The sequence below is a fragment of the Pseudophryne corroboree genome, chromosome 7 (assembly GCF_028390025.1).
Source record: "Pseudophryne corroboree isolate aPseCor3 chromosome 7, aPseCor3.hap2, whole genome shotgun sequence".
Lineage (NCBI taxonomy): Eukaryota > Metazoa > Chordata > Amphibia > Anura > Myobatrachidae > Pseudophryne > Pseudophryne corroboree.
Window position 1 is genome coordinate 282563173 of NC_086450.1, and position 15929 is coordinate 282579101.

At 46.9% G+C, this 15929-nt stretch overlaps 1 protein-coding gene across 1 annotated transcript in view; it reads left to right on the plus strand.

Moving 5' to 3' along the window:
* ZC3H15 (zinc finger CCCH-type containing 15) overlaps positions 1-15929 on the plus strand; it is a 169805-nt gene that overhangs the window by 21458 nt on the left and 132418 nt on the right. The window contains exons 2-3 of the mRNA XM_063934165.1: positions 4455-4526; positions 5917-6028. Of these exons, the coding sequence (XP_063790235.1) occupies positions 4455-4526; positions 5917-6028 (184 nt within the window). The remainder of the gene's footprint in view (positions 1-4454; positions 4527-5916; positions 6029-15929) is intronic.

A 15929-nucleotide genomic window follows, 5' to 3' on the forward strand; every position in this document is an offset into this window, starting at 1 on the left:
GACAGGGCAGAGCTGCGGACTCGTCCCCAGTTTCTCCCTAAGGTGGTGTCAGCGTTTCACCTGAACCAGCTTATTGTGGTACCTGCGGCTACTAGGGACTTGGAGGACTCCAAGTTGCTAGATGTTGTCAGGGCCCTGAAAAAATAGGTTCCAGGACGGCTGGAGTCAGGAAAACTGACTTGCTGTTATCCTGTATGCACCCAACAAACTGGGTGCTCTTGCTTCTAAGCAGACGATTGCTAGTTGGATGTGTAGTACAATTCAGCTTGCACATTCTGTGGCAGGCCTGCCACAGCCAAAATATGTAAATGCCCATTCCACAAGGAAGGTGGGCTCATCTTGGGCGGCTGCCCGAGGGGTCTCGGCTTTACAACTTTGCCGAGCTGCTACTTGGTCAGGGGCACACCCTGGCTGAGGAGGACCTGGAGTTCTCTCACTCGGTGCTGCAGAGTCATCCGCACTCTCCCGCCCGTTTGGGAGCTTTGGTATAATCCCCATGGTCCTGACGGAGTCCCCAGCATCCACTTAGGACGTCAGAGAAAATAAGAATTTACTTACCGATAATTCTATTTCTCGTAGTCCGTAGTGGATGCTGGGCGCCCATCCCAAGTGCGGATTGTCTGCAATACTTGTACATAGTTATTGTTACAAAAATCGGGTTATTATTGTTGTGAGCCATCTTTTCAGAGGCTCCGCTGTTATCATGCTGTTAACTGGGTTCAGATCACAGGTTGTACAGTGTGATTGGTGTGGCTGGTATGAGTCTTACCCGGGATTCAAAATCCTTCCTTATTGTGTACGCTCGTCCGGGCACAGTATCCTAACTGAGGCTTGGAGGAGGGTCATAGGGGGAGGAGCCAGTGCACACCACCTGATCCTAAAGCTTTTACTTTTGTGCCCTGTCTCCTGCGGAGCCGCTATTCCCCATGGTCCTGACGGAGTCCCCAGCATCCACTACGGACTACGAGAAATAGAATTATCGGTAAGTAAATTCTTATTTTTCCTGCCAAGAGTCCAAATCCAGAACATACAGAAGTTAGTGGCCCAGGTACTGAGGACACCGACTGTTTCTCTACACCTCTGTGGGCAACTTCTCGGGAAGTTGGTGGCGTCGTTCGAAGCTCTCCAGTACGGCAGACTTCATTCCCGACCATTCCAGATAAACCACCTTGCTCAGGGAGCAGGTTCACCCTGGCTTCTTCATCGAAGAATCAGACTTCAACCATACGAAGAAAGAAATTCGGCAATTGGGATTGGAGGATCCTGACAACGGGCGCCAGTCTCAGAGGTTGGGCTGCCGTCTGCGTGGACCGTCCGTTTCAGGGATGATGGACGTTACAGGAGAACAGATTACCATTCAACATTCTCGAATTAAGAGCAGTTTACAATGCGCTTCTCCTAGCCGAAGACCTGGTCAAGGGGTCAGTATGTGAGGACACGGTCGGACAATGTCGCAACGACGGCTTACATAAACCGTCAGAGAGGAACAAAGAGCAGGATGGCGTTAAGAGTAGCCACAAGGATCTTGTTGTGGGCGGAAAGGCGAAACATCCTCTCGGCAAGGACATGCATCCGGGAGAGTGGTGCCTGCGTCCACGTATCTTCAACATGGTGGTGAGGAGATGCGGTCTACCTCAAGTCGACCTAAGGGCATCTCGGCAAAACCTCCAGCTGCCCAGATATGTGTCCAGGACAAGGGATCCTGCAGCAGACGGAGTGGACACATTAACACTTCCTTGGTGTTACAAGAAGGTTTACATTTTTCCACCGTTTCCCACTCATACCCAGGTTTCTGAAGAGGTTGAAATACTCAGACCTAAGAGGTTACCTCAGAGAGGAGACCTGCTATCTCAGGGACCGTTTCACCACCCAGACCTGAACAGGCTGCGTTTAACGGCGTGGCTATTGAAACCCGGATCTTAAGGAATAGAGGTATACCTAGAACGGCCATTCCTACGATGCTTACTGCTAGGAAGCCGGTCACCGCCATGCACTACTACAGGATTTGGAAGAAGTACATAGACTGGTGTCAGGAATATGGCTGGAATTCGACGACCTTCCACTTATCCAGACTTTTACTTTTCCTTCAGGCCGGCCTAGACTTAGGTCTGAGGCTGGGATCTCTGAAGTTTCGAGTGTCGACTCTTTCCATCCTTTTTCAACAGCGGTTGGCATTCTGACCAGAGGTTCAAACCTTTTTACAGGGGGTTCTGAGGATACAACCCCTTTTCGTCCTCCCACTGCACCATGGGATTTAAATCTGGTGTTCGTTTTTTTTTTTTTAAATCGACACTCTTTGAGCCGTTACCGAGAAAAGACCTGAAATATCTCTCTTGGAAGGTAATGTTCGTGCTGGCCTTGGCTTCGGCTAGGCGGGTTTCTGAGTTAGGAGCCTTACCGTGTAAGAGTCTTTTATTTTTCATGAGGATCGGACGGAACTCCGTACAAGAGCGGATTTCCTTCCTAAGGTTGTTTCGGGGTTTCATGTAAACCAGCCAATTGTGGTCCCATCTTTCCAGTATCTCGCAGATGGTGACGTGTTCTTGGATGTTGTCTGGGCTTTACGGGTGTACGTACAAGCTATGTCGTCCTTCAGGAAGTCGGACCATTTGTTTGCCCTTTATGATGGGCCAAAGAAGGGTTGGCCGGTTTCTACGCAGTCTCTATCTCGATGGATTAGACTTGCCATTCGTCAAGCTTATATTTCCTGTGGTAAACAGGTTTCGGTACAGTCGGGTGCTCCTACCACCCGATCGGTGGGGGTCTCCTGGGCGGCTGCCAGGGGTGTTTCCACTACTCAACTTTGCAGAGCGGCGCCGTGGTCATCAACCCACACGTTCGCAAAATTTTACTAGTGTGATACCTTTGCGTCCGAAGTTTCTAAGTTCGGACGTTTGGTTTTGCAGGCTATAGACAGCACTCCCTCCCTGGGGGGAAAACTTTGGGACGTCCCCTAATGTCTAAGGAACAGCTCCAGTGTCCCCTAGTGGATGAAAGAAAAAGGAGGAATTTGGTACTTACCGATAAATCCATTTTTCTGAATCCTCTAGGGGACACTGGACGCCCGCCTCGGTGCTGTCAACCCTGCTGTGTTCAATGTTCTTGTTCAAACAGTTCGTTCAAACGGCGTTGGTTTTTCGGTTAAAGAAGTTTCTTAGATGCTGTTTGATATGTTGTACGGTTCGGTTCCTCGCCAGGTGCTATAGTATCATGTCCTAGTCTCTCAGTCAAATTTTCAAAACTGAGGGAGGAGGGATGTGAAGGGGGAGGAGCCGGCTGTGCAGACAATACTAATTTTAGATTGTGCCACACCTCCGGTTGCAAGCTTTACACTCCTAATGTCTAAGGAACAGTTCCAGTGTCCCCTAGAGGATTCAGAGAAATGGATTTATCGGTAAGTACCAAAATCCTCTTATCGGTAAGTACCAAATTCCTCCTTTTTCTTTAGTTTCTTAGATGCTGTTTGATATGTTGTACGGTTCGGTTCCTCGCCAGGTGCTATAGTATCATGTCCTAGTCTCTCAGTCAAATTTTCAAAACTGAGGGAGGAGGGATGTGAAGGGGGAGGAGCCGGCTGTGCAGACAATACTAATTTTAGATTGTGCCACACCTCCGGTTGCAAGCTTTACACTCCTAATGTCTAAGGAACAGTTCCAGTGTCCCCTAGAGGATTCAGAGAAATGGATTTATCGGTAAGTACCAAAATCCTCTTTTCTGCAATATGGCCAATGTGAGACTACTGTACAGTGCTCTGCTTTCCCAGCGGTACTGAAGTACTTAGGTGATGCAGGGGACCCCATCTAGATGGTTATATGAAGGAGGGCCCAATCTGGACATCACTGTCCGGGAGTGGTGCATTTTGTGGGTAATTTAGTATTTAGAACAGTAGGCTTTACTTTAGAGGATTTTGTTCAAATTACTGAAATTTGCGGCTCTGCATTTTTCCAGAAGTATGTATGTATGTGTGCGTGCTTGCTTGCGCAAGACCAAGAAAGTATTTGCAGGGTTGCTAACCCTGTGCAGTGGGTGTGTGAGGTCGGAAACAGAGGCGGGTTCTCTGCGGCGGCGTGACGTCACATGCGACTGTTGCGATAGAGAAAATAGTGTCGGACTGACTACGCAGGCAGGCTGTGGAGGCGAAGGGGCTTCCCTTATTTGGCAATGTAATTGCATTGCTGGGCGTCCCCCAGCATGCGGCTGATAGCAGGTGCAGTTTTCCTAAATTGGCAAAACTTCACTAAAACTGAATAGGTTCCTTAATCATGATATGATGTGCTCTGACTAGCACTAAACCCATAGGTAGTGATCAGTCACTAGTTTTGTGTGCACACATGCAGTGATTTGTGGCCACATAGTTCTAAAATAAACTTTCTGGCCATTAAAATCGCAGCATATCTATCAGAACATTATTAATCTTCTGAATAACATTTTTTTTAATTTGCTTTTTCTTGAAGGACAAGACATTTGGACTTAAGAACAAGAAAGGAGCCAAGCAGCAAAAATTCATCAAAAATGTTACTCACCAGGTGAAGTTTGGTCAACATAACCCTCGAGTAGTAAGTAGCACGATTGCCATTTGTTTTACTAAAGCTGCAATCCCCTGAAAAAAATTGTGTATATAAAAAAAATAAAAATAAAAAATCTTTTCTATACATCTTAGAAATGAGGTCATTAGTCCGATTGCCATAAACTCCGAAACCACTGAACCGACTGCGATGCGTCTTTCACCATTGTGTAGGTAATTTTCCCAGGCAGGTTTTAGGCAAAGTATCATCATGATCGATCATCATGGGCCTGTGGGCGCGGCTCCGCTGGGAGGGATACCTATGTCATTGATTGATTTGAGTGACAATGATGAGAACAAGGACGACCAGCAAGACGAGGACAGTATGCCCAATCCGTTATTGATCCTGTGTCCTGTCACCATATGCAGTGTTTGGTAGCAGTGTGGATATTCACAAGATCACCGATTAATATGCATCGGCAAGAAGCCTCATAACGAAGGAAGCTAAATTCAAAATAAAATAATTAAGAAGCAAATAATCTCAAATGTGTTTTGGAATCAATTCATCGTAAACCTTTTTACCTACTTTCTATTACAGAGGCTCTTGTGACACACGACAAGTCGACTCGTCATACAAAATATACATTGCTAAAATAGGAATTGTTTACAAATGCTAAGTGTCTTCATTTACTACTATAATAACCAGTCATATGATTTAGTAACCAGAGAGGGTGTGGAACAAATCCCTAATAAACAAGCTAATTAACAGCACAAGCAACATCTCCCATTTTCTATCTGTTGTTCTGAATGGAGTCTATGCGAAGTCACATGTTATCGCACCCTTGATCTCCATCTTACGTGACGGGATATCACGGGGCGATAATCAAATGCCTCCACTTACAGTGCTGATCGCGCCCATTACACTATACGCACATTTAATTTAATATTCCCGACCTCCCGATTCCATTAAAGAACATATACAATGAGCTAAGAATAGATCAGTGTGTATAGGCTGCACAGTAATCTGATAAACAATTCATATGTTTGACACTGCAAAAAAAACCTCTAACAGATGGAAGTGTCTGGTTTCTGTGAGCCAATCTGACGCAGATTCCCCTCAATCACGTGATGCTGCTCACTACATCATACATATGTCATGCTTACCTCATCAGTCGGTCTATAAATAATGAATAAAAAGCAGATTAAGGAGAAATCCTAAGGAAAAAAATTAGCAACTCCGTGTGTCGTCTGAACGGTAACCACAGTGATTTGTGAATAACAAAATAATACAAATTTTTTTCATGGGATTGTAGCTTTAAGTGTCTTAAAAAAACAGTGCAATCATAAAAGAATGGGATCCATTTTGCACAGAGCTGTTCTGAAATTGATGGACTCTATTTTCTATTCTTTAGGTAGCGCAGCCGGAAGGTGAAAAGAAAAGCAAAAAGGATGACAAAAAGAAGGAACTGCAAGAACTCAATGACCTATTTAAACCGGTAGTAGCTGCACAAAAGGTCAGCAAAGGTAGATACACACTGCATGCTTTAACCACTGAGACTTACACATAGCGCCGATATGCAGGCATGTGAACTGTGACATGACGTAACTAGTTTGTTTTCCTTCTCTTCCATTTTCTAATTTTTATTTTTATATATTTTTTTTAAAGCTCTATTTAAACAGTACAGTATGTACTTCTCTTAACACCACCAATTTGAAATATTACTTTTGTTGGCTTGGAGTCAAGTTCTTATAAAAATTTGGTCAGGTGGACTCTGTTCTGTATGGTAGTGCATGTAGATCTTGCTTAGAGGCAAAGTGTAATTAAGCATAGGATCTTCAGTTACTGTTGCCTCGTGTGTGCTTGTTTTTTCCCTTCACTTTTATTGTTATTATTTAATGGCACATGGACATTGCCCTTTCAGGGGGTGTGGTATACGTTGCCAGCAGCCAGGATCCAGGCTGCCAGAATGCTGGCAGGGGGCGAGCGCTACGCAGCCCCTAGCGTGCTTGCTACTTTTGCCAAAGGTTCTATTCCCACTCTATGGGTGTTGTGGGACACCCACGAGTGGGAATAACCTGTTAGCTGGAATTCCGGCTGGTGGCATTGTGAGTGTTCGGGATCCTGGCATCTGTATGCTGACCACCGGGAACCCGGGTGCTGGCGACGTAACCACATCCCCTTTCAGGAATACCTATATAACTTCCATGTGTATACTGCTTTCTCCCAGAGTGTCACTCCTATAGAATGTACTTGGTCTGTACCTGATGCGGTTCTGGTCCATCCGCAACACTTTGATCTGGCTTTTGGGTTGTTGTTTTTGTTTTGTTTTTTTTTTGTAAAATCTGTTTATTCAAATATTTTAGTGCTTTGAATATGTATAATATATACATACAAATAACAATAATGAAGGCACAATGGATAATAGGACATGGTCAAATACAACAATCATGTAACATACTAATAAAAGATCGCCAGGGTGATTTAAAGTTGCAAAGCTATATTCGAAAAAACTATGTAGCTTTTCTGTGAACTAAAGCATGTGTGGGTGTAGTACAGCATAAGTAACATAAATAATTAGGAACGTAGGTGGAGTAGTGGGACCAGTCTGTGTGTATCACCATGATCAAGATGTCAAAGTCAAAAGATAGTTCCTAGAGTTGGTTCACCTTCAAAGTGGTCAGTCCATGGAGTCCAGACTTTAATACAGTTACCTGGGGTATCCTGTAATATCGAGGTGATACGTTCCTTTGAATGAATGCAGTCCAGACTGTTTTAAAGCTGTATAGCAGTGTCTGTTACATAGAGTAACCTAGTTGTCTGGACTCCTGTGCTATAACTGTTAAGACTGAACGTTCTAAACTAAAGCTCTCCGGTACCATGTCGCATCAGTAATTGTTTGTTCGATCCTTCTATATTTTTGTGTAAACTACTTGTATATTTCTCTTACGTCCTAGAGGATGCTGGGGACTCCGTAAGGACCATGGGGATAGACGGGCTCCGCAGGAGACATGGGCACTTTAAGAAAGACTTTAGGAATTGGGGGTGCACTGGCTCCTCCCTCTATGCCCCTCCTCCAGACCTCAGTTGATTACTGTGCCCAGAGGAGACTGGGTGCTTTTCAGAGGCTCTCCTGAGTTTCTGACAAAAAGTATTTTGTTAGGTTTTTTATTTTCAGGGAGCCTGCTGGCAACAGACTCCCTGCATCGTGGGACTGAGGGCAGAGAAGCAGACCTACTTCTGTGAGTTGAAAGGCTCTGCTTCTTAGGCTACTGGACACCATTAGCTCCAGAGGGATCGGTACGCAGGTCTCATCCTCGCCGTCCGTCCCGGAGCCGCGCCGCCGTCCTCCTCACAGAGCTGAAGGTAGAAGCCACGTGAGTATGAGAAATAGAAGACATCAGAGGCGGCAGAAGACTTCAATGTTCTTCACTGAGGTAACGCACAGCACTGCAGCTGTGCGCCATTGCTCCCATTCACCTCACATACTGTGTCACTGTAAGGGTGCAGGGCGCGCGGCGGGGGGGGGGGGGGGCGGGGCGGGTGCCCTGGGCAGCAAATAAACCTCTCCTGGCAAAAGATGGGTATATATAGCCGGCCACTGTATATATCTACGAGCCCCCGCCAAAGTTTTGTATTTTAGAGCGGGACAGAAGCCCGCCGCCGAGGGAGCGGGGCTTCTCCCTCAGCACTCACCAGCGCCATTTTTTCTCCACAGCACCGCTGAGAGGAAGCTCCCCGGACTCTCCCCTGCTTAGATCACGGTGACAAGAGGGTTTTAACTTAGAGGGGGGGCACATAATTGCCGAATTGAGTATAAAAGCGCTATCTGGGTAAACATAAATATTGTGTTTTTTGTCCTGGGTTGTTATAGCGCTGGGTGTGTGCTGGCATACTCTCTCTCTGTCTCTCCTAAGGGCCTTGTGGGGGAACTGTCCTCAGATAAGAGGGTTCCCTGAGTGTGTGGTGTGTCTGTACGTGTGTGTCGACATGTCTGAGGTAGAAGGCTTTTCGAGGGAGGAGGAGGAGCAAATGAATGTGGTGTCGCCGTTGACGGCGCCGACACCTGACTGGATGGATATGTGGAATGTTTTAAGTGCCAATGTAAATTTATTGCACAAAAGATTGGATAAAGCTGAAGCTATAGAACAGTCAGGGAGTCAACCCATGCCTGTACCTATGTCGCAGGGACCTTCGGGGTCCCAAAAGCGCCCACTATCCCAAATAGTTGACACGGATTCTGACTCCAGTGTCGATTATGATGATGCAAAATTACAGCCAAAGGTGGCTAAATGTATTCGATATATGATTATTGCAATCAAAGATGTTTTGCATATCACAGAGGAACCCCCTGTCCCTGACACGCGGGTACACAAGTATAAGGGAAAGACAACTGAGATAAATTCCCCCCCCCCTCACATGAGCTGAACGAGTTATGTGAAAAAGCTTGGGAATCTCCAAACAAGAAACTGCAGATTCCCAGAAGGATTCTTATGGCGTATCCTTTCCCGCCAACGGACAGGATACGGTGGGAATCATCCCCTAGAGTGGACAAAGCTTTGACATGCTTATCCAAAAAGGTAGCGCTGCCTTCCCAAGATACGGCTACCCTCAGGGATCCTGCTGATCGCAATCAGGAGTTTACCCTGAAGTCCATTTATACACATTCAGGTACCTTACTCAGACCGGCTATTGCGTCGGCATGGGTGTGTAGTGCTGTAGCAGCATGGACAGATACCTTAACAGCGGAATTTGATACCCTAGATAAGGATACCATCCTATTGACCCTAGGACATATAAAAGATACTGTCTTATATATGAGAGACGCACAAAGAGACATTGGTCTATTGGGTTCGAGAATCAACGCTATGTCGATCTCGGCTAGAAGAGTCCTTTGGACCCGACAATGGACAGGTGATGCCGACTCAAAAAGGCATATGGAGGTTTTACCTTACAAGGGTGAGTAATTGTTTGGGGAAGGTCTCTCTGACCTGGTCTCCACTGCTACGGCAGGCAAATCTAATTTCTTTTTCATCCACTAGGGGTCACTGGAGTACTCTTGGGATATGGACGGGCTTCCGTAGGAACACAGCACTGAATATTTAAATTTAGTAACACTCCACCCCTCCATATCCCCGAGCACTTACTCAGTGTTTTTTCTGTGCTGCACGTGGCAACACATGCTTAGCTAAAAAGCATATTTGCAAAGTATGTGGCAGTGTGTTACCGGATGGATCTACCACATGTAACGTATGTTTTGTGGATTCCGTTCAGAATACCATTTCTGCTCCGGTTTTGCAACCAATTTCATCACCGGACCCTCCGTGGGGTATGTTAGTAAATGTACTGGAGAAATTTCAGACAGAAATGACCGCTGCTCGTCTGGAGCGAGAAACGCTAAGAGCTGAGTCTAGGGTGAGACCGCCAGAACTACCGGAGGCGTCTCAGCCTTGCGTAGGGTCCAAATCCATTTTGGGCAAACGGGATAATTTTCATATGTCTTATGATTTTCCAGTGTCTGCTATGTTGCAGTCTGACGATTCCATCCCAGACCTCACGGAACACGATGAGGGGGAGGAGGGCGAAGTGGAGTCAGACGGCGAGGATGTTAACAGTTCCGGCATTGATGATCTCATCAGAGCGGTACGGCAGTCGCTAAGGTTTCCTGAAGCTGAGCAGCCTCTCACCAATGATCAGGTCATATTTACTAAACGACGGAAGACGCCAGTAAGTTTTCCTGTGTCGGATTCTCTAAATCAGATGTTAGTAGAATCCAGACAGAATCCAGATAAACGGTTTTCTATACCTCGCAGATTTAAGTCTAGTTATCCGTTTCCAGAATCGGTAACGGGTACATGGGAGAATCCACCAATAGTTGATTCTTCAGTGTCAAAGCTTACCAAGAAATTAACCATACCAGTGCCATCAGCTACTACGCTTAAAGATCCGTCAGATCGTAAGATAGAAACTATGCTTAAATCCATGTATGTAGCAGCAGGTGTGATGCTAAGACCTGGATTGGTTGGCATTTGGGTCACTAAGGCGCTCATAATATGGCTTACAGAACTCAAATCGGCTTTACATGACGAAAACCTGATAATTCAGGTGAATCAAATGATTGAGGCTGTAGAGTATCTCTGTACAGCGTCTACTGACGTCTGTCAGCTCACTTCTCGTATTTCATCTTCGCTAGTTACGGCACGAAGAGCACTCTACCTGCGTACTTATCAAGCGGAGGCAGAGGTCAAACGAAGTATAGAGGCGTTGCCTTACGATGGCAAGAAGTTGTTTGGTCCAGAATTGGACGCATGGATTAAGGAGGCTACGGGAGGTAAGTCTGTGTTCTTACCATTGCCTCCACCTGCGCCAAGAAGAAGGTACGCTGGACCTTCGTTCAAATCCTTTAGACCTCAGCCCTTTCGAGGACGTGGCAGAGGATCCGCCACGCCAGCTAGACGTGGTCGAGGACGTGGTTTCCGTCAAACCAACACAACTCGCCAAGACGCTAAGGTTACCGACAAGCCAGTGGCATGACGGGTTACCAGCCCATCTCGGATCTCCAATTGTGGGAGCACGCCTTCACACGTTCCATGGGGCGTGGTTCCACACGTCCGCGGAGGGCTGGATTCGCAATTTAGTGTTAAAAGGTTACAAAATAGAGTTCGACTGTCTTCCGCCTCTGCGGTTTTTCAAGACAGGTTTGCCTCTGTCGGACGACAAGAGGACAGTTTTGCAAATTGCCATTCAGTCCTTACTGGATTCGGCAGTGTTGATTCCGGTCCCTGTACACCAACAGGGTCAGGGTTATTATTCAAGTCTATTTGTGGTCCCGAAGCCGGATGGCTCAGTCAGACCAATATTGAACTTAAAGGGCCTCAATCAGTACGTAACTTACTACAGATTCAAAATGGAGTCTCTACGGTCGGTGATTGCGGGGTTAGAGACCAAGGAATTTATGATTGCGCTAGACCTCAAGGATGCGTACTTACACATTCCAATTTGGCAGCCTCATCAGAAATTCTTACGATTTGCAATACGCCAGAACCATTACCAGTTTCAGGCTCTGCCGTTTGGCCTGTCATCAGCGCCTCGGGTATTCACCAAAGTAATGTCTGTGATGATAGCTCACCTCAGATCCCTGGGAGTGACGATAGTTCCGTATTTAGACGATCTGCTCATCAAAGCTCCGTCTCAACAGATACTTACCCAACATGCGCTGCTAACTTACAATGTATTGGTTCACCACGGTTGGATTGTCAATTTCAAGAAATCACATCTGATTCCGTCTCAACGCCTTCAGTTCCTAGGTATGATTCTCGATACGGTCAATCAAAGGATTTACCTACCACAACAGAAAGTACAAATGCTACGCCATCTAGTACAATTAGTACTCAAACCACGCACAGTGTCGGTACACTTGTGCATTCGCCTGTTAGGCACAATGGTGGCAGCTTTCGAGGCGCTTCAGTTCGGGAGATTTCACTCTCGTCCATTTCAGCTGAACGTGCTTGCCCAGTGGTCGGGCTCGCATCTGCAGATTCACCACAGAGTGAGGTTGTCACCAATAGCAAGAGTTTCTCTGCTATGGTGGCTCAAGGAACACAATTTAACCGCAGGAAGACGGTTCGGAGTTTGCAATTGGATAATTCTAACTACGGACGCCAGTCTCAGAGGTTGGGGAGCGGTAATTCAAAATTGTCAGCTCCAGGGTCTCTGGGCGGATCACGAAAAATTGCTGTCAATAAATGTTCTAGAACTCCGCGCGATTTTCAATGCGCTACGACAAGCGGTGCACATGGTTCGCTCTCAGCCTGTCCAAGTGCAGTCGGACAATGCGACAGCGGTCGCATACATCAACAAACAAGGAGGAACGAGAAGCCGCATGGCAATGCGGGAAGTAGCTCGAATCCTCAATTGGGCAGAATACCACCAGGTGATATTGTCGGCCGTGTTCATTCCGGGAGTGGACAACTGGGAAGCGGATTATCTCAGTCGTCGGGATCTTCACCCAGGCGAATGGTCATTAAATCCAGAAGTGTTTCACATGTTGGTTCAGCGATGGGGTTATCCTCAGGTGGACCTGATGGCATCTCGACACAATCATCAAACGCCCCAGTATGTGTCCAGAACAAGAGATCCAAAGGCAGTCGCGGTGGATGCTCTCACTGTCGCGTGGCCGTACAGTCTGGTGTATCTGTTTCCACCGTTTCCGCTGCTCCCTCTGGTGCTAAAACGGATCAAAAGAGAGTCGCTCACAGTCATACTAGTGGCGCCTCATTGGCCTCGGAGAGCTTGGTTCTCGGATCTTCGAGGATTACTCGCAGACGATCCGTGGCCGCTCCCGATACGTCCAGACCTGTTACAACAGGGTCCTTTTCTTTACCCCGATTTAGCGCGGCTGCGTTTGACGGGGTGGCTGTTGAGACCGCCCTCTTAAAAAGAGAGGGCATTCCAGATTCAGTTATACCAACCATGTTACGAGCTAGAAAGCCGGTTACGGCAGCTCATTATTACAGAATATGGCGAGCCTATATAGGTTGGTGTGAAGCTCGGAAATTTCCGACATCAGCTTTCAAGTTATGCCGCCTTTTGTTGTTTCTACAATCAGGCTTAGATGGAGGATTGCGTTTATCTACACTAAAGGTGCAGGTATCTGCTTTGTCAATTTACTTTCAAAGACGATTGGCTCTATTGCCGTCTATACGCACCTTTCTCCAAGGTGTAATCAGGGTACAGCCTCCTTTCATTCCACCTACAGCGCCATGGGACTTGAATCTGGTTTTGGAGTTCTTACAGTCTTCATATTTTGAACCCTTACAACAAGTGGATATAAAGTTTCTCACTTGGAAAACAATTTTTCTCTTAGCCTTAGCTTCGGCAAGGCGTGTTTCGGATTTGGGTGCCTTGTCATGCAAGCCACCGTATTTGGTGTTTCATGATGACAGAGCGGAACTTCGGACGAATCCCGCCTTCTTACCAAAGGTAGTGTCATCTTTTCACATCAATCAACCAATAGTAGTTCCTGTGTTGACAGCACATTCCGGAACTCTGGATGTGGTTCGCGCATTACGCGTTTATGTATCCCGAACGTCTTCAGTTCGTAAGACGGATACGTTATTTGTTCTCTATGATGCTGCCAAGATGGGTTGGCCAGCATCTAAACAAACTTTATCCAGATGGATAAAACTGACCATACGCCAGGCTTACCTTCATGCTAGGTTACAACCGCCTACGTCAGTAACCGCTCATTCCACACGTTCTGTGGGAACTTCATGGGCAGCTGGTCGTGGGGCTTCTGCGACGCAGCTTTGCCGGGCGGCTACATGGTCTTCAGTGCACACGTTTGTGCGCTTTTACAAGTTTGATACTTTTGCGGCATCAGCATCTAGCTTTGGCCGCCTAGTGTTACAAGTGCCAAACTGCTCTCCCGCCCACGGGGGAAGCTTTGGTACGTCCCAAGAGTACTCCAGTGACCCCTAGTGGATGAAAAAGAAAATAGGATTTTGGTACTTACCAGGTAAATCCTTTTCTTTGAATCCATAGGGGTCACTGGACGCCCACCCAGAGCAGTTTACTTACTTGGGGTTAGTTCTGAGGATCTTATGGTAACACATTTTCACCGACTGGTTCAAGTTACAAGTGCTGGTTAGGGTGTCAACTGTTAGTTGTCAGTAACGTTATGGGTTAACTTCGTTATTGTCAGTTATGTTATATGTAATACTCCATTATTAACCTCTCTTAATTCCTGTTCGGCTCAGTAAAAAACACTGAGTAAGTGCTCGGGGATATGGAGGGGTGGAGTGTTACTAAATTTAAATATTCAGTGCTGTGTTCCTACGGAAGCCCGTCCATATCCCAAGAGTACTCCAGTGACCCCTATGGATTCAAAGAAAAGGATTTACCTGGTAAGTACCAAAATCCTATTTTTTTACCTTATATTCCCTCACAACCTAAAAAAGCACCGCATTATCAAATGCAGTCCTTTCGATCAAATAGAAACAAGAAAGGACGATCCACGGCCTTTCTTGCAAGAGGTAAGGGCAGAGGGAAAAAGCTGCACAACACAGCTAGTTCCCAGGAACAGAAGTCCTCCCCGGCCTCTGCAAAATCCACCACATGACGCTGGGGCTCCACTAAGGGAGTCCGCCCCAGTGGGGGCACATCTTCGAATTTTCAGCCACATCTGGGCCCACTCACAGGTGGATCCCTGGGCAATAGAAATTGTTTCCCTAGGTTACAAACTGGAATTCGAAGAGGTGCCTCCTCGCCGGTTTTTGAAATCGGCTCTGCCAACGTCTCCTCAAGAACGGGAGATAGTGTTAAATGCAATCGACAAATTGTATCTTCAACAGGTGGTGGTCAAGGTTCCCCCGCTTCAACAGGGCAGAGGATATTACTCAACCCTGTTTGTGGTCCCGAAACCGGACGGTTCGGTCAGACCCATTTTAAATTTAAAATCCCTGAACCTATACTTGAAAAGGTTCAAATTCAAGATGGAATCGCTCAGGGCGGTCATTGCCAGCCTGGAAGGGGGAGATTTTATGGTATCTCTGGACATAAAGGATGCATACCTTCATGTTCCCATATATCCACCTCATCGGGCGTACCTGAGATTTGCGGTACAGGATTGTCATTACCAATTTCAGACGTTGCCGTTTGGGCTTTCCACAGCCCCGAGAATTTTCACCAAGGTAATGGCGGAAATGATGGTGCTCCTGCGCAAGCAAGGTGTCACAATTATCCCGTACTTGGACGATCTCCTCATAAAGGCGAGATCAAGAGAACAATTACTGAACAGCTTGTCACTTTCACTGAAGGTGTTACAGCAACACGGCTGGATTCTCAATATCCCGAAGTCGCATCTGGTTCCTACGACTCGTCTGCCCTTCTTGGGCATGATTCTGGGTACGGACCAGAAAAGGGTGTATCTGCTGATAGAAAAGGCTCAAGAACTCGTGACTTTGGTCAGGAACCTATTGAAACCAAAACAGGTGTCAGTGCATCACTGCACGCGAGTCCTGGGACAGATGGTGGCATCTTACGAGGCCATTCCATTCGGCAGGTTCCATGCACGGACCTTCCAATGGGACCTACTGGACAAATGGTCCGGGTCGCATCTACAAATACATCGGTTGATCACACTGTCCCCCAGGGACGGGGTGTCTCTCCAGTGGTGGCTGCAGAGTGCTCACCTTCTAGAGGGCCGCAGATTCGGCATTCAGGACTGGGTCCTGGTGACCACGGACGCGAGCCTCCGAGGTTGGGGTGCAGTCACACAAGGAAGGAACTTCCTTGGTCTTTGGTCAAGTCAGGAGACTTGTCTTCATATGAACGTCCTGGAGCTAAGGGCCATATTCAACGGCCTTCGTCAAGCGGAGACTTTGCTTCGCGACTTACCATTTCTGATCCAGTCAGACAGCATCACCG